Source organism: Argopecten irradians, chromosome 1 (assembly GCF_041381155.1).
Source record: "Argopecten irradians isolate NY chromosome 1, Ai_NY, whole genome shotgun sequence".
In the NCBI taxonomy this organism is placed as follows: Eukaryota; Metazoa; Mollusca; class Bivalvia; order Pectinida; family Pectinidae; genus Argopecten; species Argopecten irradians.
The window spans coordinates 10,976,262-11,000,537 of record NC_091134.1 but is presented as its reverse complement, the minus strand read 5'-3'; the positions used below and the strand labels follow the sequence as shown (position 1 = coordinate 11,000,537).

The following is a 24,276-nucleotide window of genomic DNA, read 5'->3' as shown; positions in this document are numbered from 1 at the left end:
GATATAGTGACACGGAATTTTTTCGGGATGCAATTAATCATTTTTTTATTTTCAACGTGAAGTAAAATTAGAAGCTCTAACTTTTCAATGGTGGTAATGGTCTTAAGTAAGTAACTTTTGTAACTGAAGAAAAATACTAAATCGTCTGCTCCTGTTTTTAATAGTGAAAAAATACTATTTGTCAGCGGTGGAGCATCTTTAATTATTACTGATAGAGGCCAGCACCTACAATGTATAAATAAGCAGTTCTATGTACAAGTAAGTATAGTACCAGAAACGATCGACTACAGTACAAAAGCACAAATAGAAAGCATTTGTAAACTAATCCGAATTTTTGTTAGTAAGTACCAATAAAATGTATATGTTTCTAAACTCAATTTGTTTCTTGTTGCATGGAAGGACACCCGAGTTAAGTCTCTTCATTTAAAATTGATCAGGTAGAGTTTGTTCCCTTTAATCATATGTAAATCTTTTGGCTTGCCTTCGTACGCTATTACGCTTATTAAACAGTGTTAAAGATGCTGCGCCGCCAATAGAGCATTTAAATAAATTGATCACTTAAATAATAATTAGTGTTTAATTGTCTATATATATATATATATATATATATATATATAGCAATACAAAGTACAATTTCTTTTACTTTTGTCGTCCGTGCAATCAGCACTGCATTTCATATAGGGCATAGTACCATGTATGCTTTCGGGATGCAATGAAGTAAAAAAATAACTCAATTTTTTAAATGATGGTAAAAGTGAAAAAGCAAGTAACTTTTGTTACTGAAGGAAAATACAAAATCTATGCCTATTTTTATAGATACAAATTACATTTTGTCGACAGTGTAGGTGTAGCAACTTTAAGTAAAAACGGACTTTGTACGCAAAAACTATACAATAACGTATACATTACAATATACGTTAAATCGTGATATGTTCACGACAAAAATACGTTTGAAGGATACAATCTTTTCATCTGAAGTTACATTATTTGTATGTCAAATACCTGGTATGTCTTTAGTCAACAAGAATAGGTCTGACAGTTTTTGTTGCTAAGGCATACAAAACTAGGCAATTTCTGTACAGTTCAAGCTCGCTAAGGACTGTATTATAAGACTCTTTCATATGTGGATATGAAGGATAGGGATATTCTACCCGAGGGTCATAAAATGTAGTAAAACCCGAGGCTTGCCGAGTGTTTTAAACATTTTGTGATACACTTATGAAAGAGTATTTTTCTTACATACCTCGACGTTTTGTAGCAATTTCACAACAATACTTTCCCGCCATTTTGAAATAAATTCGAAGAAATCCACGACTGAAAGTCAATGTTCCATACAAAAAAATTACAAGATATTTTCATTAATATTAATATTTTTTAAAGTAAAACAAGCCAAGTTTGTGAAAAAAATGTTAAAATTTTACCGAGGAAATAGAAATTTTGCTTGACGCCGTGACGTCACGGGGCTTTATTGCATGGGCAGCCATACAATACAGCCTCAGGCGACATGGTGTATTGCCCAAGATCAGCCAGTATTACACCCGTAGGTATGAGGAATACTGTTTCTTTATGGTATTCACATATTGTACGTCTCTGGTCATCATGGACATCAGTAGTAGGTGGTCAAGGTGGTCAAAACATTTCTTGTGTGATTTAAGGATGTGCCTTTAGTTGCTTAATTAAGGAATTTTATGTGTTTTATGTATCTCTTTTGTCGCTGAAGCTTCAATTTGGTGGATCGTCTTCGACGATGATATATCGCCAAGTCTCTGTGCGTTGTTTTGTTTCAATTCCTGACGTCAATAAGATTACCGTTTTGTGCTTATCTTTTTGATACCTTGATGTGATTGTGTATGTTTTGTTTTTATTTCAATTGTTTAATAACGACCAATAGATTAACATATTCTACGACACTGATAACAGACTACAAATCACATAATAACATACATTTATTGATTTTCTGAAATAATATACACACCAATTTTCGATTTCATTTTGGTGATCAATCATGCTATATTATATATTCAAGGTAATTCATTATGAAATTAAAAAATGTTTAAACAATGAATAGAACGTTTATGGCGCTCTGGATACCGGTCACAGCAATGCCTAAATATTCATGATAACAGTGAGGGAATTACCTGGTCACGTGATAATGAATACACGCTGTTCGTGTGACAGGAAACAGGATCAAACACACAGGTATTGTGGGTAGATGAAGTTTCTAGTTCCGGTGTAGCAGCCTACCGAAGAAACATTTGCCTTGCTGGTTTGCTCCGACATTGGTGTTATTTTAAGTTAAGACATAAACTGAATTTCCTGAAAGGGAACTGCGCCCGTCTTTCGAACTGCTCAATGTATATCCTTATGGTGAAATGAGGTTAAATTACAAAATAGTTATCTGTTTTCTTCATGTAATCTTTTTTAAGGCATTCATTGTCAAATGACAGCTTCCATACTAAACACAATGCTATTTATACGAATCATACATCAATATCTTGATGCTATCAGTCAATAATGGTATTTTTAGGCGACACGTATGTTATAAAGGACAATAAACACAAAACTTGAGCTGTCTTCATGTCATCATTCTGACGAATTCTGAAAACAAAATGGACAAAATGAAAAGTCATGGGAAGCACTGTTAAAGGTAAGCTTGGCAAAGAAAATAGATCTTCAGAATGGCAAACTTAAGAAGTCACCAGAAAAATGTCATCCGTATTACCCATGGATAGAAGATATTTTTTTGTATACATTGTAAATTCAAACAAAAAGGTAGTTTAAGATGACAAAAGGTATTAAAGAAGTCATTTTTAAATATTACTGAACACTTTGTAGCTCGATATGTTCACACATTGATATGGTTACGGGTTCTCGTGATATCATTGTTGTTGCAAATATCTAACCATCGAAATAACAAGTCATCGACTCATTAATTCAAAATTTAATATTCTCGTTTTCAATTCAAAATGCGATTTCTATTTGTGTGTTATTAAGAAAAGATAATTTGAACCTTCGTAGTCAATAAACCCGTCGTTGTTGGTATCCGCTTCTCTCATCATGTCATCCACATCTTCTTCTGAGAGAGCCTCTCCTGTTTTCATCAGGATCACCTTCAACTCTTGCTTATCGAGAAACCCATTTCCGTCTTTATCAAACATCTTAAATGCTTCCCTTAATTCATTTTCTTCTTCACTGCGGTCCTTCTTTTTCGTCATAGCTACGAACTCTTGAAAATCAATCTGCCCATCATCTGAGTAAAAGATAAATAAAGCATATACTTCACCAAACTAATTTCATCCTTTTTATGTGTAACGATATTTAGCACAGAATTCATCCAAATATTTGGCCCTTGACTGAGGAAGATTAACGTAGATAAAACACACTATTCATTAATCTGTATTATTTTGACGTTCGGTCACCCTTTGTTGACATGAGACCTACATAGGAAGACGATAGAATAGTAGAATATTTCGGGCCAATAAATAAGATAACTTACAGCACAAAGGTAGAGGAAATCACGGTTATAACGAACTTCTGGGAACTAAAAAATTAGTTTAAAGGCAGAATGAAAAATACTACGTTATGTCCAAGGGAATTAGTTATAAGACGTTTTTATAATGTACCCCAACTTGCTTCTGTCGGAGTCATGTCTTGATAGATAGAACACATGTTGTTCATATTGTTGTCTGTCATACAAAATATCACTTAACTCCTAATATTCAGTTTCAGCATTTTCAAAAATTTTCGTAAACGTAATATAGTTAACAGCCTAAAGCATACGGATCCATTTATTTCTGAGTTCTGTAAACGGGAAGTATCAATATGTTTAACAGTTCCTCGTATTAACCCATACAAAAGTTAATAATTGTATAATGTTAAGCTGGAGGATATTAGCTGTTTTTCCTCCTGTCGTCAGCTTGTTTAATAATTAGTTATATATTTATATATATAAAAATGATTTGCCTATTGATTATAACATTGCTTTGGAAGTCAGGTATCTGGTTCGATTATCATTACATAATTTGTTGAGCTGCTGGTAAATTTAGACAAAATATGTAGTGATACTAACTCCTGCATAATCGAGGATGGATTTGTGGCATAACACGTTCTTGTCAGTATCGTGTCAAGTTAAAGTATAGAAGAAAGATTAATGATGATTATGATAGAAAAACAAAACAAATAATAACAATAATAATTAAAAACGAAACAAAACATAAATTGCGCATGATCGTACCGTCCTTATCCACTTCCCGAATCATTTCTTTGAGATCAGCTTCAGACGGGTTTTTCCCTAATCTTCGCATGACCACACCAAGTTCTTTGGCGGAAATAGAACCGTCGCCATTTACATCAAACACAGAAAATGCCTGTCGACACTCTTCCACTGAAAAAAATCAATAAAGCACCAATTGAAAACCTATCGTGGCAACATAAACAATTTGTTTGAAAGTTTTTACTACGATATCAAGGATGGTGAAGATCTTAATCCGAGGTATAATTCCTGAATCGATATTGGTAAGCGCTTAGAAAATATATGATATCGGGGATAGCACTGCTGAAGTAATTACTATAGAAAGTTGGGGGTATTGCAGATTAGACATGTGTGAATCCAAAAGAGTTGGGGCCTGAAGACGGGGTCCCAGCAACTGATACCTACTATGTTATAGGGATATACCATGTTAGGACAGCCTTCTGTACATGTGGTTTCTTGTGTGTGTGAAGTGAGAGGTGCGTGGTTTGGGAGACTGTGGTTTATTCGTGTTCTCAGATGTGTTGAAGTTAGTGTGTTGATTAATAGTGAAAATTTTGTATCTATTTCACACAAGTTTTAATTATCGTTTTTTTGTAACAAAATTACGTATAGACATATTGATTTTTTTTCTTATTGATGAAAGAAAACGTTTACTATTAATGGTTTTTAACTGAATTTAAACTCATTAAACTAAAATTAAAACCCTAACAGGAAATAGAAATGACATTAACATATATTCATATTGTGGACCAGATATATATTTTCTATAATACAAATATGTCTATTTCACAAGAATACATCAACGTACCACAGTCTCCCAAATCATACATACATTCACACATGCATCACATTGTATACAAGGGATATCGTCCCTAAATGATGATAGATGTTACTGTTGAGCCTCAACAGATCAACCATACAGGATTTAACAGCTTTCTAATGGTCAGATACTGATTATGTATAAGTTTGTAATATTAAAAAATACTGGTAGCACTTATCTTACTGTAGAATCTATTCTTAATTCAGCCTATTAAAAGCAATGTACATGTCCTAGACATAGGGCTAACATATTGTTTTAATATTGTCTTATTCACATTTAACTTGACACTAATTCTTGCTCGAATTTAAATAAACTTTAAACAATTTCCAATGCAACATCTTATAACATCTTACTTTATGTTGACGTGCTTTTGTGGTGAGGGAAACATTGTTCTAATTCTAAAAACCTAAACATTTTAAAAAGGAACATTTCACAAATACTTCACTACCTATCCAAACGATCAGCTGAAATAATATGAAACTGGTAGGACATCGAAATATATGTACTGCCACAAAAATAAACAGATTTTAGTTTCCTAAGTAAGATGAAAGAACAAAAAGCCTCTAACATTTCCTTGCTTCCTCTTCGGACACAGGTGGCTCCTCCTTTTGTTGTGCGCTTTGTTCCGATTGTTGTTCACTCTGGTGGGTGGTAAATAAATAAACAAATAAATAATATCATTGAACAAAAGTATTTAAAAAACTATCATCAAAAATAAACTTCATAGTTTACAATCAAGTGAGGTGATAATATAGTGTTCTTACTGACATTCAAAAGTGTATATGCGAGTGCTTTATTTTTATATGTAAATCAAAATTATCTGCAAAATGTGTGTAAAATTATGGCAAACACTTTTAAAATAGTTAATCAAACCGGTTAAACATTTCCGCAAAAATTTTAACAACAAACACACAGTATGATAAGTAGAGTGCGTCAAATAACTTTTATTTTCTAAACACAAGTAATGAGAAATAATTAATCAATTTAATGATATTGTCATTCGATAACAGAATAAGACTAAATGACATTCTTAATCTTATTGTAGACTTATCTTGTTCTTTCATTCCATTTTATTTCACGGATATCTAAGTTTGCATCAATTAAATTTGAACGCAAATATAGAGAAATTCTATCCTCCGCAAATATAAAGAAATTTTATCCTCCGCAAATATAGAGAAATTTATCCTCCGCTAATATAGAGAAATTTTATCCTCTGCAAATTTTGAAAAAAATTATCCTCCGCTAATATTGAGAAATTTTATCCTCCGCTAATATTGAGAAATTTCATCCTCCACAAATACAGAGAATTTTCATCCTCCGCATATATGGAGAAATGTCTTCCTCCGCTAATATCGAGAACATTCACCATTCGCAAATAAAAACAACTGTACAGTAAAACTAACGAAATTCTAACCATTATACTGCTGATCAAGGTGCTATGATAACAGTAAATAATAAAGATAACGGAAGTATTGTAACAACTGTTGGATAAAGTTACAGTCAGAATCTCACAAGGATCTACTGGTAGAAAAGTCACGCCTGCATAGTCTTCTCAATCAATTGTCTCCATATACTATTTGTATGAAGAATTTTACCCAAACACTCGATAGTTCAAAAAGTAATTAGGTTAACCTTAATCACATGATTGGTAAAAATTGCATTTCTCATTTACTGTAAAACCTAATATTCTGTAAAATGTGATGTAAACAAGAGTTCCCCAGAATCTTATAAAAAGTTTGTTTTACCAGAAAGTTTTTGTCTTGATTTGAGAATTGTTGTTTAACTCCTATTAGCCTTCTCATTTGTTGAACATCTGAACCTTGATCTGCTACACTTGAAACATAGATTTGATGATATATTATTACATATATTTAGTCCATAAATTATATACATACCATAATGTTTGGTTAAGTTATCCGTTCCTATGTTTTCCAGCAAAATACGGCTCACAGCCCAAACGTGTCCTTGACTCCGAATAGGTGAATTGTGTCAGGCAAATTAATATGTTTATAGTACCATTTACTACACACGTACAAACAATAGCACCAAGTGATCAGACGCTCTGACCTATGTTACCTCGGAGTGTCGGTATGTAAGTATACCACACGTAAAACATCATAAGTCCTTTATTTGGCCTTAATTTAAAACACAGAGTAATTAACAAGGCTTCTAAAGATAAGAAGTAGTATACCGTACATTGTATTTCGCTCTGGTTATTAAAACCTCAACTTCATGGAAGACATTCGCCTGGTCCACAGATTTAGGTTAGTATTAGAAAAAATAAAAATAAGATGTATTTGTGGAAGACATCGAAATCAATGTAAGAGTGATTAATCAACTCCAGTTCCAGACATATATATATATACTGTATACACTGTTTTTTGTTGATATTAAGCTAACAGTTCCTTTTGGAATCTCTTCACGGTGTGATTTCTAATTTGCAATCAGTTCTTTGTTAGATATTATCAAATAAAACATCATTTAAACATTTGTTTGGTGTCTTGTCAACTTAACATAAAGAAAACTAAGTTTATCCTTCGCGTTTGTTTATTTAAGTCTTTTATTCACTAAGCAAAAATCATAAAACAAAACTAAATCAACAAAATAATAACAAAATAGAAAAAAGGCAAAATATAAATTAACTCGGTTCAAGGTGTTAGGAAATATTTGCATTAAGCAAACCAGTGTCACAATATCTTCAGTCGTTTTGAATTCAGCCTTTATTTCATAACCAGGATCAATATGTCCTTGTTATAATAAATCGATATGTTAACTTTATTTCATCAAAATGCAAGCGTTCAATCAAAAAACTAAGTAAGTATAAGTAAATTAATTTATACTTATATATAATTGTTATGAGTTGGGCAAAATATGGAAAAGGCTAAGTTAATTTTTTTATGATAAAAACATGCCGTCCAACATGGTTAATGCCTATAATACTGTGACCAGTCACATGTGCGTGATGCACTGGTGCGTCCTGATGTCAAATACGATATTGCAGATTTACAAAAGAACAAAATATATTTGAAGGAGCACGATGTCTTGACGTGAACATAACGGGTCTAAGTTCTAGTATGCCTAACAAACACTAAGGGTCGCGTTATTAATCAATGTAAACCGAGGTCTTATATCTGCTACTTAGATTGCCAATGAAACATTTATCTTTAGACGGAATAACAGTCAAAACTTTGACCTTAAAAGAAGATCTAAAATAATAAATGCATGATTGGTAATTAATATAATATTGTTTTTTTTCCACGCCTTCCATTTTTTTATTTCGTAATATTGTAACAACCAATCCCATAATGCAACCATGTAACACGTTTCTGTGAGATAGCGTCGCTAAACGTAACAACTCATATTGGTGCTAGTAGAAAAATTTTCGGGACAGGCACGAAAACTGTAATGTTGGTCATTCATTTGAACTTTTGAAACGTGTTAGTATTTTATTCTACCTTGCTATTAATGCAATTAGTTATTCGGAATAATGAACACCATGAACTTTAATGTAGGGTAATGACATCTTACTTAAACATTTGAAATCATATGAAATTTCATATTACTGCATTTATTTTATAACAGCTGCGAGATCTTTATTTCATACCTATGTATGTTATGGTGTAATGTGTGGTGGCCAGCTTCCACCAATCAAGATATACAAAAACCTGATCACCATGGTAAAATATAGAGTTTAAGTTATGGGAAAAACAAGTTCCCCATCGAGTGACTGTCATTTATCATATTTTATATAATCTAACCTAGTCGACCGGTGTTCGATCTTCGGGTACTCCGGTTTCCTCGCACTCTAAGACTCCTAGCGCGCTTAATAAGAATCATTTGAGAGGGATTACACTCCTGTACTGTAGCTTGTAGAATAGTGTACAAATGTATATATTATTAAATTGTGTTTTATTTACGCTTCTGCTTTATTGTTTCTGTTACTATCACGTAACGACACAGGAGAATAAAATGTTAAAAACCTTTAATCATCCTGTCAATATCTAATAGATATGGTACCGGGTATAAGGCTGACACACGAAGGGGGTAAATTCAAATATGCAAGGTCATTTGGGTCAAATAAGCTCATCGAACATTGTATTAAATTCTTTAATAGGATCCTGATTTTGCAGTCTGACGAATACGTCTGAGAAGTTACCGTTTACCCTTCAGAAACCGATGATATTTTCCTCGAACTCAGCCAATAACTTATGATACATTTGAGGCAATCGTTATAATTAGCAGCTGTGGTATTTTAAAGTAGGAAATCGGGGAAGTATAAAGTTCAACATACATACAAGTATACATATACTTAACTGAAGCAAAAAAATCCCTTTTCTGTTATTTCTGAAGAAACCAAACTGTGTTGATTTTGCTTGATACTGAACAACATTAGCAGCTAGAGAGAATTACCAAAACCAGTATAAAAATTGGACTTAATCTTTTTGATAACCTTTTCACAACTCCTGTACTATGACAATTACAATTCGAAGGTATAGACTAGTCTAGGGTTGCGAGAATAGCTTCTATAACAGTTTTATGAGCCGTAATTTTCATAATCACGAATCAAAAAAAGCTTTTAATATTTTATTCACCACCAAAACATTTTGAAAAATTACAATACTTACAATGCATATGTTTTAGTTTTACAAGTACAAAGAGGATCGAAAAATGATTTTTGGCAATACTGCCTAAAATCATTATATGAACATATACATAGTACAGTGCATTGAAAGGAGTACTTATTTCAAGACCATGATGTTACGCCTTAATTTATCAAGCCTGATGATTTTCTTTAGATGATTACCGATCAAAAAATAACATGTCAAATATTTCGCCCAGGTATGGCACATATAACTTTGAAAGGGAATTACTTGACATTGTAATGAATAAATTTCATACAATGATGATACCTCTGTGTTATATTTTATAACAATATATTCATTTATGATACAAAAATAATAAATAATGTGAGCAATCACTCCTCAATCACCCCAGTGTTACTTTTTCACAAAGCCTGAGGACCAATGTGAGACGTATGGCAATGATACAAGCGGGTTAAACTACTGGCGAATGTCAAATTTATAGATAATGATTCATATATGAAATCTTATTTAGTTAAATTAAATGATATTTACACCTGCAATTATTGGTTGTGTGATTATACTTCTCGTAGCACTAGACACTAGAAGTTCACCAGAATGTATGATTAAATACTCTTGCATCCATGACAGTTACTTCACAATCAACGTATTCCACATTAGAATTATAATAATGAAAAGGTAGGGAAAATGTACGTAAGTGATAATCGTCGAATGAAAGCCATGCCACCAGAGGGAAACTAATGTCAACTCTACATAAACGGGATGTATTGGATATTTTTTGGGTAATGATAAGAAGAAAGAAAAAGAATTAAGAAAACAGACGTCCAAAACACTGTCCTCTAATTCGTGTCTTACACCTGGTGAAATCACTAAACGAAAATTTCACTTATCTATATGGTACATCAGTCTGACTAGTACTATTATGACGTCATACAAGTACATGTTGAGCTTTGTTACGTCACAAAACAGTTTTGTTGTTATCATCTCCCACAGCAATGTGACGTCATATCCTGGTAGCATTGATTGTTTCGTTATTCTAACCATTCAAAATGGCCACAAATTCTGCAATTAAAAAAAAACCACAACCTTTTAGAAAGGAACATTTATTATATCAAAGGTGGTCGATATATCACGTTCTCTATTATACACATGCTATATCAAATTTATATAACGTTGTCTTCAAACGTTTACAATATATCTTTGTGCTTGTAAGACAATAATGCCAAATATTTTCATAAAAAAATGTACTGTCATTGTACTTTCGTCACTTAACCCACTACCCTATCAATTAATTACCTTTGTAATCAATTTGTCCATCACCATCCTGGTCGAATACTTTCATGGCTTCATCGGTGTCGGGTCCTAAAAGTTCATATAACTCATCTCTGCTCAAATAGCCATTGCCGTCTTTATCAAATGTTTTGAAGGCTTGGATTAAATTTTCGCTTTCATCCACGGTTTCCTTGCGTTTAGTTACAAGTTCACAGAACTCATCAAAGTTAAGTACGGTTTTACCTATAATGATGAGACACAAGAAATTAATTGTATCAACCTATATGTGTACTCGTTCTTGTCATAAACATTTCATATATAGATGTAAACAAAACATATTATCAAGAAACAAATAAAAGCGTCTTACCGAATATGATAAAGTGATATACAAACCAAACGAGTACAAACTCGTGTTGGTGTGGGGTAACGGAGCCGGTATGTCATCGTATTAATTACCAGGATGTAGGCAAGGGGCCTTTTTGATATAAGGAAGGAGTCTATCTAATGTAGAGAAGGGGCCTATTTGATGTATTGAAGGGGCCTATTTGATGCACTAAAGGGGACTATTTGATGTAGTGAAGGAGTATATCTAATGTAAAGATGGGGCTTATTTAATGTCGGGAAGGGGCATATTTGATGTAGGGAAGGGGTCTCTTTGATGTAGGGAAGGGACCTATTCGATTTAGGGAATGGGCCTATTTTATCAAGTGAAGGGGCCTATTTAATGAAGGGAAGGGGTGTATTTGATGTAGTAAAGGGGTATATTTGAGGAAGAGGAAAGGGTCTATTTTATGTAGGGAAGGGGCCTATTTAATGTAGGGGAGGGGCCTTTTTGATGAAGGGAAGGGACTTATTTCATGTAGGGAAGGGACCTATTTGATGTAGGGAAGGGGCCTATTTTATGTAGGGAAGGGGCCTTTTTGATGAAGGGAAGGGACTTATTTGATGTAGGGAAGGGGCCTATTTGATGTAGGGAAGGGGCCTATTTTATGTAGGGAAGGGGCCTTTTTGATGAAGGGAAGGGACTTATTTGATGTAGGGAAGGGAACTATTTGATGTAGGGAAGGAGTATATTTAATATATGGAAGAGGCATATTTGATATAGTGAATGGGTCTGTTTGATATAGTGAAGGGACCTATTTGATTTAGGGAAGCGATCTATTTGATGTAGTGAATTGACCTGTTTGATGTACTGAAGGGGTCTATTTGTTGTAGGGAAATAAATGACGGATTGGTAGGGGTATGGGCTGATTTGACTTGTGGAATGATCTGCTCTGACATGTGTCGATGCATTGTCCTGCTGCGTATGATTTGTGTGTTCCGTGTGTGTATACCGGGATTTTGTAATTGTGCCCATGACCAGAATGCGATGTGGTCTATTTGACGTCACGTAAACCTGACCGACGACATTATTTTCAAGTTTGAGTATAGGCGGTGTGTCTCATTAACTGTTATAAGTGTTATTTTATATAAGAATAAACAACATTATGACTATTTTCCGTAGAAAATAAATCACTGAATTTATCGCAAAGAACTATGATTATTAATAATACGCACCCTTAGGCATCATGCTTTCAATCTCCTTTTTTGTCGGATTCATGTTCATTGCTCTCATCACTATAAGGAACTCATCAGAAGAGATCTCTCCGCTGTTATCCTCATCAAACATTTGGAACATTTCATACAAATCTGGGAGATAACAGAAACAGATAGACAATGTTAATATTTTACTTCTGTGAATGTCTACATTAGTAAGATCAATCTAGTTTTACTTATGTCGGAATGACCTTAAATCAGTTTCACGTACGTACTTTATTATTTATCAAAACCGTTACGGCAGACACCCACCACCGCAACGCTCCTGCTTGATGTTATCATATGAGAAGTTAAAAAGTCACCCATCCGGCTAACCTCGATCAATATAATTCGTGGTACCCAAATTTCGTGGCATATCCGGTATCGACGAATTATCGTATTTTAAACTATAATGACGTCACATCTGCACCAGAATTTATTCTAAATAGAGTCAAAAGTAACAAAAAGACATTGTTTGTTCAGAATGTAGAGCAAAATATGGTAATCAGACGCACAGAGATGACATGTGAGGGGGAAACATAACTTCGTTTAACCATTTATCACATAATCCGCCTGATATCAAGTAATTTCGTCCGTGTAATATTTTTGCATATGTCACTAATGTAATATGACCTGGAGCGATTTTCATTGGTTGGAAATTCATTGTGACAACATGACAGAAACAATACAATGGAATCAGAAAAAATGACGTGACTGAAGGATTTCGAGGATGGCGGCACAAAATCATGACCACAACTGGATTTTCGCAATACATTTTGAAATGAAATTCACGTGATAAAAAGTATCTTAAATTTGTGTTTTATTTCAAATGAGATTTTATGAAAGTCGTCTCGGAAGATAAAATTTTTGCTCGCCAGGGCTGGCAGTAATAAAAGCTTCTAGGACTCATTTCATTAAATCTCAAATGGAAGGAACACTCAATTAAAATCTTATATGTATTTAAAATCGAGACCTGGGCCGTTTTCATTGACGGTAAGACCAATTATTTCAAGTATAAATCCTGACGGATGTGCAGATTTCGATACAGGCCTAGGAGGGCTTTGCTTGAAAACAATATAAAATAACCAGATGTGTCATCAAATGACACACGAACCATTCGGTCCATATAAGCGAAAACAGTCCTTATTTCCTTACGAAAAGTGTGTTGAAAAGTGATCCGGGAACCCACTGGAATGTTACTATTTTATTCGGGCTCTTTTCATGAGTGATCCAATATTTTCCTTTATCCGTAGTGAAATCTTAAGAATCCTAGAACAACTTACACAATCCATTTGTGATCTTAAAGTTTACCGGATATGACGTGCCATGGAATTTCCGGTGTCAAACGAGGATAAATTTTATCGTCTGCTGTCACAACAAAAATCCTGGAGCAACATTTTTTTTATTTCTAGGTATTATTGGATGTCAGTTAATACTATGTTATTCTTATAAACCTCGGGGGTGCGACGATATCCTATAAATAACTAAGAATCGCATGAGAAGGTTCGTAATCTAGCAGGGTATAAAAATCTTCTTATTTACATAAAATGTTGATAATAGATATACCTTGTCGTTCTTTTGAAAAATCTTCATTCTTTTGAGCCTAAAACAATACAAAACAATAGCTTATACAGTCACTCTGATATCCATGTTTTAGCTCCATATTCAATAACTCATGTACAAAACAATTTACGAGGCATTGACGAGAGTATTAAGTAAATAGACAGAGTCAAGACGAGTCAATTCCTAATATGTAAAACAATTATGATACTAATACCAATAAAAACACATTTCTATCAGCTTGTACGATTTATTTGACATCTCGTATTGTTAATAGTATATTTATGAGTAGATAAAACATGTGTAATGTAATTTGAGTTTGATTTAATATCATTAACTAAATTTTTGTTCTTAAATTATGAAACATTATTGACGTTACTGAAATTCTAATCAGGAAATTTGTTTAAAAAAAATGTCTTAAATATCATATCTAAATATGTTTGTCAAGTAAAGCCACTTACCATAATTAATCAGAGCCTGCTGTATTCGTGGAGACGAGAGCGTATCTAAACCACCTCCGTTAGTATACCATACATGCACACTCGGAAACCAGACAAGGGTTAATTTACAGATGTAATCGCCTCCAACTTCAACTAATTCTACACATTGGGCTGATGACGTTCATTTGTTTTAATATAAATAAGGCTATAAATATTTCGTTCTATGTAGAGTATATATTAACGGTATAAAACGTGAGTCAAAGTATTGTTATTTGATAGTTCGTGTATATTGAACATTGAATATATCTTAATAGATCGGAGTTTTGAACTCCATGACACAAAATCTCGCTATACAATCCGTCCATTAGGTTAAAAGCCGAACACAATGTGCCCTTCGTAACCACGAACCGTGTTATATTGTAACTACTGTTGCCAGAAGATAAAATGATAACATCAAAACACTTCAAAATAATTGTTTTCAAATTCAAAATGAACTACTTTTTAGGGTTGTGTAAATGATTTTGGTATAAACAATATTAATATAAATAGAACAGAAATAGGTGCTGTTCATTTTCACTGATTTGACATTACATAAATCTACAATTCGTTTCTCGATTTGGATGAGGTTTAGTGTTTTAAGCAAATGTTATCAATATCTAAATTGTGAATTCTTATTGGTAGATTCGTGTTGCGAAATTTGAAAAAATGTGTGTAACTGATTGAAACCTTGGTGTATATATCAGTTAAGTCAGTACAACATTTATTCAACACATGTGTTATACTTAGGTCATTCCACGGAATGGTTTGTAACGAAGGCATCGGTAGTTTTTAGACAACCATCATCAGATGGTGTGCTATTCAAATCGCCTTTTGTCCATGGTCCGTCCTTCCTTCCATCCGTCCTTACATCCTTTAACCATTATTGTTCTCGCAATTTCTCATGAAGTATTAATGGCATCTGTCTTATGCATATGCAAATGCAGGTTTCTGTGGGTGGGAACCTTGTTGAGGATATTGTATTTTGGTACCGATTGATCAACAAGATTACCAACAGGTATGTTAGATTTTGATAGCTGAAGTTTGTTTCCATTTTTCTCAGAAAGTAATAAAGGAATCTGTCTCAAATTCCTTATATCGGATCCCCTAGGACATTTGTTGTGCATATTGCATATTGTTTTCATAACATCGGTTAACAAGATGGCTGACCGGCAGTCATCTTTTATTTCGATATTTAAAGTTTGAAAAACAGAGAAGAGATCCCTCTTACCATTGTCAGACATATATAATTATATGTGTCACGTCTTAATTGCTCTTGCATGTTAAGCTTATACAGTTAAACTCGTCCACAGCAGATGTCATTGAGACCAGAATATTTGACCGATATAGACAAGTGTCTGGATTATACAGGTATTAGTTACTAAAATAGATTAAGAATTGTCTTTAACATCTGGCAATGAAATATTCTGAAATGAAATGAAAAAAGGAAATACCATACAAGTAAGTCGGAATAGATAGGGATCCGGATAAAATAATGGTCGGTTTTGACAGCTTATATATGTACTGTAGTAGATAATAGAAACAATCCACTCTTCAGTGTAATTATTCAATCATATACAAAATCGTCCATACAATTCTTTATTAAGATAAAGTCTATCTTTCGTTTGACAAGATCAACAAAATAACAAAATGACAATAGCGATTTTGTATGTAACACAAATATAACTATGAATTAATTTCTGAAATAAATACAGCATAATCTTTCACTGGGAAGTTAAAAGAAGATAATGCACTGTTAATATAACAGATGATTACTTTTTCGAACAAAAAATCACAATTAATGTGATATATTCTGCTTTACAAAATGAGTGTAGTGGGTTAAAAATCGTAGATTTAATAGACCTATAAATTCCTTGCATTCACGCCCTTTAATTTGCCCACAAAGTACATCAATGAACAAGCAAATGAAATTGTATACAACATGTTAAGGCATGCATAAGTTTCACATAACAAGGTATTAACAATGCTAATTCTTATTTATGTCGATGAAAATAAAAATGGCACATTTTTATTGTTATACATCAAACCAAAAATAGAAGCTAACGAAAACTTTCTTATCACAATAGTGACGGAATGTTTCCTGGAAATATTTCGGTATATTCACAGAGCAATCTGTTACTACAGTTGTATAAGTTGCTACTTGGTGTTGCTTTTTCAAACAGGTTTGTTCATTTATCGTTGCTTTTCGTTGTTGTGTGCTCACACAGTTAGATTGGCGTCTGATGGTTGTTTTTGCTGCGTTGATACTTTTTGTTGCCCGCTTTCCTCTGGTGGCGGATTTCCGGTTATCATCGTGAAGAACTCTAGAACAGAACAGCACGAAAGCATAGTGTAGTAATATTTCTCAATACGGATTAATAACAATGTGAATGTAAATTATCTTATTACACTATGAGTGAGAATTCTGCATTCTGACTGTTCGAGGGATATTTGGCATTTCACACTATCACAAGACAGTTAGCATTAGAACAGAGGAGACAATAGACAAGTTCTTAGCAACCCCCTAGCAACGGGTGATACTGTATTTTTGACAGTGCAAAATATTAACCGTCCGAAAAATATGCGCGCTCGTTTCTTTTTTTGACGTCATCTTTGTCTTTTTGAAGTGGCGCTTCAAAACTTTATCTAAAGCCATTTATTAATACTTTTGCCAAATTAGTATGTCTATCAGTGTTTTTTTTTCAAATTAAGTACGGAGTTTTCTATTTACACTTTTTTATTTACAACTGTTTGCTTACCGTCCAAGCGCTACATGTTGGATTTTAGTAATCCCTTCGGTGATTAGGTGAACGGAAGAATGCGATAACAAACGTCTCTGTGACGTTGAGCTATTGTTGTACACAGACGACGGGACGAAACAAAAATTCAATAAATTTGATTCACAAAAACGTTAAGATTTTAACAAACGCATGAGACACGACAACAAGAATGTCTCACTGAATGCTTATTTTGAGTATTCTTTCTTACAATGCAATATTAATCGCTACTGAGTTACAGTATGAAAGCTGATATGTTAATTTACTGCCGACGATAAGTTTTCGACTTTTGCTGAAATAAGTAAAATTTTTCGATAGATTCCAAATACCTGAAAATAAGTTTTGTTTCTAGAGATTTGGTATAATAAAATAAAGACAACCTGCATTAGAGTGTGACGGTGCCTAGTGCCACCCTCTAATGCAGGTAGTATTTATATGATACAAGGCGACCTAAAATTAAAAAGGAGACAAAATGGAGACAATACAATCATGATAAAATGGAGACAATACAATCATGATAAAATGGAGACAATACAATCATGATAAAATGGAGACAATACAATCATGATAAAATGGAGACAATACAATCATGATAAAATGGAGACAATACAATATGATAAATGGAGACAATACAATCATGATAAAATGGAGACAATACAATCATGATAAAATGGAGACAATACAATCATGATAAAATGGAGACAATACAATCATGATAAAATGGAGACAATACAATCATGATAAAATGGAGACAATACAATCATGATAAAATGGAGACAATACAATCATGATAAAATGGAGACATACAATCATGATAAAATGGAGACAATACAATCATGATAAAATGGAGACAATACAATCATGATAAAATGGAGACAATACAATCATGATAAAATGGAGACAATACAATCATGATAAAATGGAGACAATACAATCATGATAAAATGGAGACAATACAATCATGATAAATGGAGACAATACAATCATGATAAAATGGAGACAATACAATCATGATAAAATGGAGACAATACAATCATGATAAAATGGAGACAATACAATCATGATAAAATGGAGACAATACAATCATGATAAAATGGAGACAATACAATCATGATAAAATGGAGACAATACAATCATGATAAAATGGAGACAATACAATCATGATAAAATGGAGACAATACAATCATGATAAAATGGAGACAATACAATCATGATAAAATGGAGACAATACAATCATGATAAAATGGAGACAATACAATCATGATAAAATGGAGACAATACAATCATGATAAAATGGAGACAATACAATCATGATAAAATGGAGACAATACAATCATGATAAAATGGAGACAATACAATCATGATAAAATGGAGACAATACAATCATGATAAAATGGAGACAATACAATCATGATAAAATGGAGACAATACAATCATGATAAAATGGAGATAATACAATCATGATAAAATGGAGACAATACAATTAAGATTTTTACCTTATATGTTCACCATTGACAAATGAATAAGAAATACAATTCGGTGACTATTACTTAGAACACGAATCTTGGCGAGGATTTAAAAAGTTTTTTACCCCAAGTAAAAAATCACATGTTATTTTTATCCTCGTATGATATTCACAGAAACAACTATATTTCTATTAAAATTGTCAACAATATAACAAATACGTTTTAGGGCAGGCATTAGCTCAGTCGAATCGTCAAACGTACAAATGTTTAATGTAGCTGTTGCATGCATAAAAAATATACTTGTATTTCATAGGCTTTGCATTGAAAATGTTGTAGCTGTTCACTGAGATTTTATGATTTTTATTGGTTTAACGTCCGATTAACAGCATTATCATGTGAGGACGTGCCAGGTTTGTTGGTGGAGGAAAGCCGGAGTACCCGGAGAAAAACCACCGACCAGCGATCAGTACCTGGCAACTGCCCGACATGGGGTGCGAACTCGCAACCCAGAGGTTTAGGGCTTGTGGTAATATGTCGAGACATCTTAACCATACGGCCACCGCGGCCCCAATGTACTGAAATGTCAAACAATTAACTCCGGGCAATGTTTAGATACTAACCTTTATAATCTATCAAACCGTCCCCATTTGTATCCGCTGATTTGATTAATTCATCTACTTCCTCTTCCGTCATGACTTCTCCCATGCCGGTTAGAGCTACCCTAAGTTCGGCTGAATCCAGTACACCGTTACCATCCATATCAAATAATTTGAATGCGTGTGCCAGATCATCTAGGTCGTTTGTGGTTTTCTTTCTACTTTCCATCAGCCTGACAAATTCTTCAAACTCCAGCATCCCATTCCCTGTCGATTTGTATAAAAAATACACATGTCAGGCGCACAACATATTTTGCTGAGTTAAATGTCAACTTTTTGATGGCATTAACAATAAAAAAGAATGCCAGATCGGTGATTCAGACTCAAAAGTCGGGCTATCATTAACATAATATCGATCCGCATAACGGCTAGTGAAAATACGGCAAAATTTGGACAAGGCGTTCCGTGGAGGGAAGCGTTGTTTGTTTCGTTTAAATGCATGCATATATCAAGTGGGTGATCTCAAAATGGTTAATTAGAATCGGGCGGAACTAAATCTGAACTAAAACAAAACAACACAAATCTAAACATGTATTGGAAAAGTGACATCACAATACTTGTAGTACTTAAAGATGCTCCATCGCTGAGGAATGGCATTTTTTCTCTATCAAAAACATTAGCAGACGACTTTGTATTTTCTTTTTTTTCGCAAAAGTTACTTTCTTTACACCATTGCCACCATTGAAAAGTTTGAGCTTCTTATTATAATTCAAGATAGAAATGTTACATCCTGAAAAATTTCCATGGACCTATGCCTTATATGGAATAAAGTACTGATTATCGGTATCATTTATGCTCTGTCATCGGTGGATCATCTTTAAACAAGACTAACAAACATTATTGGCAGGGAATCGGTTCTGAATGGAAAGATAAAATGTGTAACATCAGAAACATTTGCGAAGTGATTTGAAACATTATCTTTGCTGACGGCAGAGGGACTTCCAACTGTACATAGGCTTTCCCTTGGCTAACTACTTCCAGGTGTATTCATTTAAACATTATATTTTTGCATAGATATAAAGTTTAAACATTAGCTAATTAGATTATGGTTTGATATGACCAGTATTTCCGATAAATCTTGTATTAATATGATAGTTTGAAAGCATGGAAATGCGAAAATGTACTTGGTTTTTCGAAAATCAGACATTCAAACCAGAAATTGCATTTTGTTTTATCAGAATACATGTAAACCGTACCCCCTAAATACATACGGAGTTACATCTGCCGATCTCTTATACATGTTTCTGATTACAAAACAAAAGTTTATCAATGACCTACTCTCCGACCTTAAGCCTGCACCAAAGAAACATTTTTCTCGTTATTGCTTGATTGTTCTATACGGGTATTGTTTGTTTTATTAGAATTATTATGATTGGGTTACTTCTCTTCTATATATAAACATACCATTGTTGTCAAACTCTGCAATTATAGTTTTCATTTCTTCGTCCGACGGCATTGCGCCGTGTAATTGCATGGTCGTCTTCAACTCTTTAAATGATATGTGGCCTTTGCCTTCAACGTCGCAGTATTTGAAAGATATGCGGTACTCTACAAAGAAAAAGAGCATACGTTTAAACACAATGCAGACTGTTTGTTCAAAAGTCGCACAAGTTATTTAAAAAAATCAGAAATATTATTAGGATCAATGTAAGGTTTGAGGCAGATGCAGCAGGGGTATTTCGGAATTGATATTTGGTATCTAATTGTCACAAAGGAGAATTTAAAGTCAATACCAGTACTGTATTCGTGGATATGTTCGCGTATGTTGGCGATGTGGTTATTTTTGCGCTGATAAAATTTTCATTTGCTGTTATTTTGACGATTAAATATATTCGCGAAGTTTACTCAAAGTGAAAATTTCCACATTATCAATAATTCCACTTTATCGCACAACTATGCATATTCACAATGGGAAATCATGTAATAAATTCAATAACAGTTGGTTATCTTTTATGTTTACATCTACGGCGCCTCTGATTGGTCAACTCCTGCATCTCTTGGGTCCGATTGGCTTTCAACTTCGGACTACGTTTCATAGTGCAGATTCTTTTATATAGATTGCATTTACTGTGTAACAGATAATTGCTTGTTCAACGTATTAAGAGACAGAATATTGGCTCTCTTTTTAGGCACTATATTTTATGGCGGAAAGATATCATTACAAATTGTATGGTGATGAGTTTCCCTGAGTGAAGATAGCGGTATAAATATAGAGTTAAAGTAAAGGGATAAACAAGTTCCACAACGTGTGACTGTTGTGTAATAATGTTTATCTAAACTCTTGTTAGTTTATTTTTTAAAATTTTAAACGACTCTCGCTAAAGATTGTGTCGTTTTAAAATTTTGAAAAATTACCTAACACGAGATAGATAGTTTGATAAACATGATAAACAACAGTCATTTGTTGGGGAACCTCTATTTAACAGTAAATCAACTATCATACACTGTACACATATGTAGCTCATAAATTTAAGCAGCAAGATTTTTACTGGAGGGTCTAGTGCACAATCATTCTATTTCAAATGGAATGGCATAATGCCTAAATATTGAAAATATAACTTATATAATAGCTATTTCTTGTAATCCCTATTGAATGAGTTTACATGGAACTTAACAATTATCAGAAAATATGGAGCTTCAATCGGCTTTCATTTGGACCTGTATATAGGATATCTTGGTTTTCAATATGTAAAATATTAGACAGCATTCACGAAGACTGATATATTATATAACTTACCTTTTAGCTCTTGTACAGTTATTGAAAGTTCATCCGCTTTCAGTTGATCATCCTGTGGATATACAAATATGGCAGTTGGACGATTTCATACACAACTTGATTTTATCTTAATCAAAACACGGAATCTCCATCCAGGAAATGATGTTCGTAATTTTATCGAACAGACGATTATTTTTCAATACGTGTTACCAACAATTCACTTAAAATCCATGACCAATTACCTACTTATCTTCTTAAAATTATCACGTGTGTTCTGTTAGTATGTTTATATCCTATCAATGTCAGAATGATCTTTAAAAAAAATATACTGGGCTATAGTGACAGGACAGTGACCGCCATGGACAAGTGCCTGGACCTAGTAAACGGTTTGATATATCATGCTACTGGCATCTAGTATCGTAATCCCCTGCCCTTTCAGTTCACTAAAATTGTCTCGAGGTTTGATGAAGAAATACAACAACCACAATCATATGTAAAACCCCCTCAGATTATTTTTATCCCCGTCAACAGGTCCATGGGACCTGATGGCATATTCACCTTATGCACATACCGTCAATACATATGATACTATATTGATGTGTGGAGATTTCTAAATAAGAAAGTTTAGATTTTTTTTGGCAAATGAACATGTTACATAAATATATATATTGATAGGGGCTGCCGTGGTTAGGGCGCCCTGGGGTTATCTACCCGATAAATATTGTTGTCTATATTTAAAATTATCTTATTAAAACAATTACGTTACATATATAATGGTTTATAACATCTGAAAAGGTTCAAATACAAACAAACACTTTTATGATAAAGAAGGCACAGGCAATGCATGAATAATAAGTCGGAAACATACTATGTATAGAAATGATAAATCTACTGTGAAAAATTGAAATGTTGTATTATTATTGAAATATGAAATAATATATACAAAACTAATAAAATCTGTAAACATGGCATAAATGACGAAGTAAACAACAATTATAAAATATGTACCTACCATTCTCGCCACTGTGTATAGTTAACAGTACGGTGCATTAATACAAATGATTATCATTTGTTAAAGGACTACGGGCACAGACTCGGCTCACTAAGGTCAATGGTACATGTATATGGTAGCCGTGTACTATTGTATCAAACTAGTTACAAATCTACGGTGTTGTAGTCAAATAATTCTTTAAGAGACCAATGTATTGTTGCGGTAAATGATCAATAAAATGATTGATATATGTATATAGGTATCAGTTTTATGATATACGTAACTGACAAATCATTTTTTTTTCCGGATGGATGATCTCAGTGACTGTATTGTTCGTTATAAATTACCTTGAGATATATTGTTGAAATAATATAAACATGAAAGACGATATGTAACATGTACTTTAAATCAAATATATTTCATTTCTTCAAAAGGAAATAAAACACAGAACATAAAATCACGCACCTGTTTTATAAATAAAAAATATATTAATATATAATCAGTTGATTTTAACTTTACCATACAGCTGCTTCATTAATCATTATGTAAAATGCAGAAATAGTTCCGTTTAGCCTGTAATTTTTAAAATGGGAATATAAAACGAGATCGATAATTTGAGTCACAAAAATTATTAATTTATCGTTGATAATACACGTATCGTCACCTTCTGAACAATTTTGATTAGAATATATAAAATGTTAATTTTCATAACGCTGGTCGTATTATGTCACCTGCCGTCGTCCTAAGACCGCGCGGTAGTTGACCATCACTGCGCCAGACGGCAAAACAGCAAAACGACTCTACACTGTTATCATATATTATACAGGAAATATTGCGTGTTTGGTGTTGTAACCTCATCTTAGGTCATCGGTTTATATTTTCTGATATCATTAACATTTTTAAGAATCCTTAATATTTTTCTCTGGAAAGGTATTGGGCCTTTGAACGAGGTGTTGATTAATAAGGGAACATTAAAAATTAATTCACCATTTTATCACTGAAAAAATGCCTCTCTTATTTCTTTTTAGATAAAATGTGATTTTGTACATTTTTCTGATTGTAAAATATCATAATATTGTGCGACCAAATGCTAGATTTTATTGAATGAAAACCT

The 24,276-nt window shown here is 33.2% G+C and overlaps 3 protein-coding genes across 4 annotated transcripts; all 3 read right to left on the bottom strand.

The window, feature by feature from the left end:
* Positions 1 to 1,928: 1,928 nt before the first annotated feature.
* Positions 1,929 to 7,122, bottom strand: LOC138317508 (calmodulin-beta-like). The gene is made up of 5 exons (XM_069259238.1): positions 6,968 to 7,122; positions 5,641 to 5,713; positions 4,235 to 4,384; positions 3,011 to 3,250; positions 1,929 to 2,598 (listed from the first exon to the last, which is right to left on the bottom strand). The coding sequence occupies exons 1-5, from the start codon at positions 6,968 to 6,970 to the stop codon at positions 2,576 to 2,578; spliced, it is 489 nt and encodes a 162-aa protein (XP_069115339.1). The 5' UTR covers positions 6,971 to 7,122; the 3' UTR covers positions 1,929 to 2,575.
* A 2,519-nt stretch (positions 7,123 to 9,641) lies between these two features.
* Positions 9,642 to 14,873, bottom strand: LOC138317489 (calmodulin-like). Of its 2 annotated transcripts, XM_069259207.1 has the most exons (5): positions 14,542 to 14,871; positions 14,087 to 14,123; positions 12,503 to 12,634; positions 10,970 to 11,188; positions 9,642 to 10,735 (listed from the first exon to the last, which is right to left on the bottom strand). In XM_069259207.1, exons 1-5 carry the CDS (start codon positions 14,542 to 14,544, stop codon positions 10,710 to 10,712), a joined length of 417 nt encoding a protein of 138 aa, XP_069115308.1. In that variant the 5' UTR covers positions 14,545 to 14,871; the 3' UTR covers positions 9,642 to 10,709. The 2 variants fall into 2 exon arrangements, with proteins under 2 accessions (XP_069115308.1, XP_069115315.1); XM_069259214.1 differs by lacking the exon at positions 14,087 to 14,123 and having other exon boundaries at positions 14,542 to 14,873.
* A 1,314-nt stretch (positions 14,874 to 16,187) lies between these two features.
* Positions 16,188 to 23,344, bottom strand: LOC138317488 (uncharacterized). The gene is made up of 5 exons (XM_069259191.1): positions 23,184 to 23,344; positions 22,193 to 22,244; positions 20,860 to 21,003; positions 19,420 to 19,662; positions 16,188 to 16,880 (listed from the first exon to the last, which is right to left on the bottom strand). The coding sequence occupies exons 1-5, from the start codon at positions 23,184 to 23,186 to the stop codon at positions 16,777 to 16,779; spliced, it is 546 nt and encodes a 181-aa protein (XP_069115292.1). The 5' UTR covers positions 23,187 to 23,344; the 3' UTR covers positions 16,188 to 16,776.
* Positions 23,345 to 24,276: the final 932 nt, after the last annotated feature.

Excerpts from the sequence above, each read along its gene's own strand:
- LOC138317508 (XM_069259238.1), bottom strand. Across the intron at positions 3,251-4,234 it reads TCGGGAAGTGGATAAGGACG|ATGATGGGCAGATTGATTTT; the intron begins GTACGATCATGC and ends TCTTTTACTCAG. Across the intron at positions 2,599-3,010 it reads CGGGTTTATTGACTACGAAG|AATTCGTCAGAATGATGACA; the intron begins GTTCAAATTATC and ends TTTTGTTTTCAG.
- LOC138317489 (XM_069259207.1), bottom strand. Across the intron at positions 12,635-14,086 it reads TTTTTCAAAAGAACGACAAG|ATTTGTATGAAATGTTCCAA; the intron begins GTATATCTATTA and ends GTTATCTCCCAG. Across the intron at positions 11,189-12,502 it reads TGAAAGCATGATGCCTAAGG|GTAAAACCGTACTTAACTTT; the intron begins GTGCGTATTATT and ends TCATCATTATAG.
- LOC138317488 (XM_069259191.1), bottom strand. Across the intron at positions 19,663-20,859 it reads TGCAGAGTTTGACAACAATG|GGAATGGGATGCTGGAGTTT; the intron begins GTATGTTTATAT and ends ACAAATCGACAG. Across the intron at positions 16,881-19,419 it reads CGGTTTGATAGATTATAAAG|AGTTCTTCACGATGATAACC; the intron begins GTTAGTATCTAA and ends GTTCTGTTCTAG.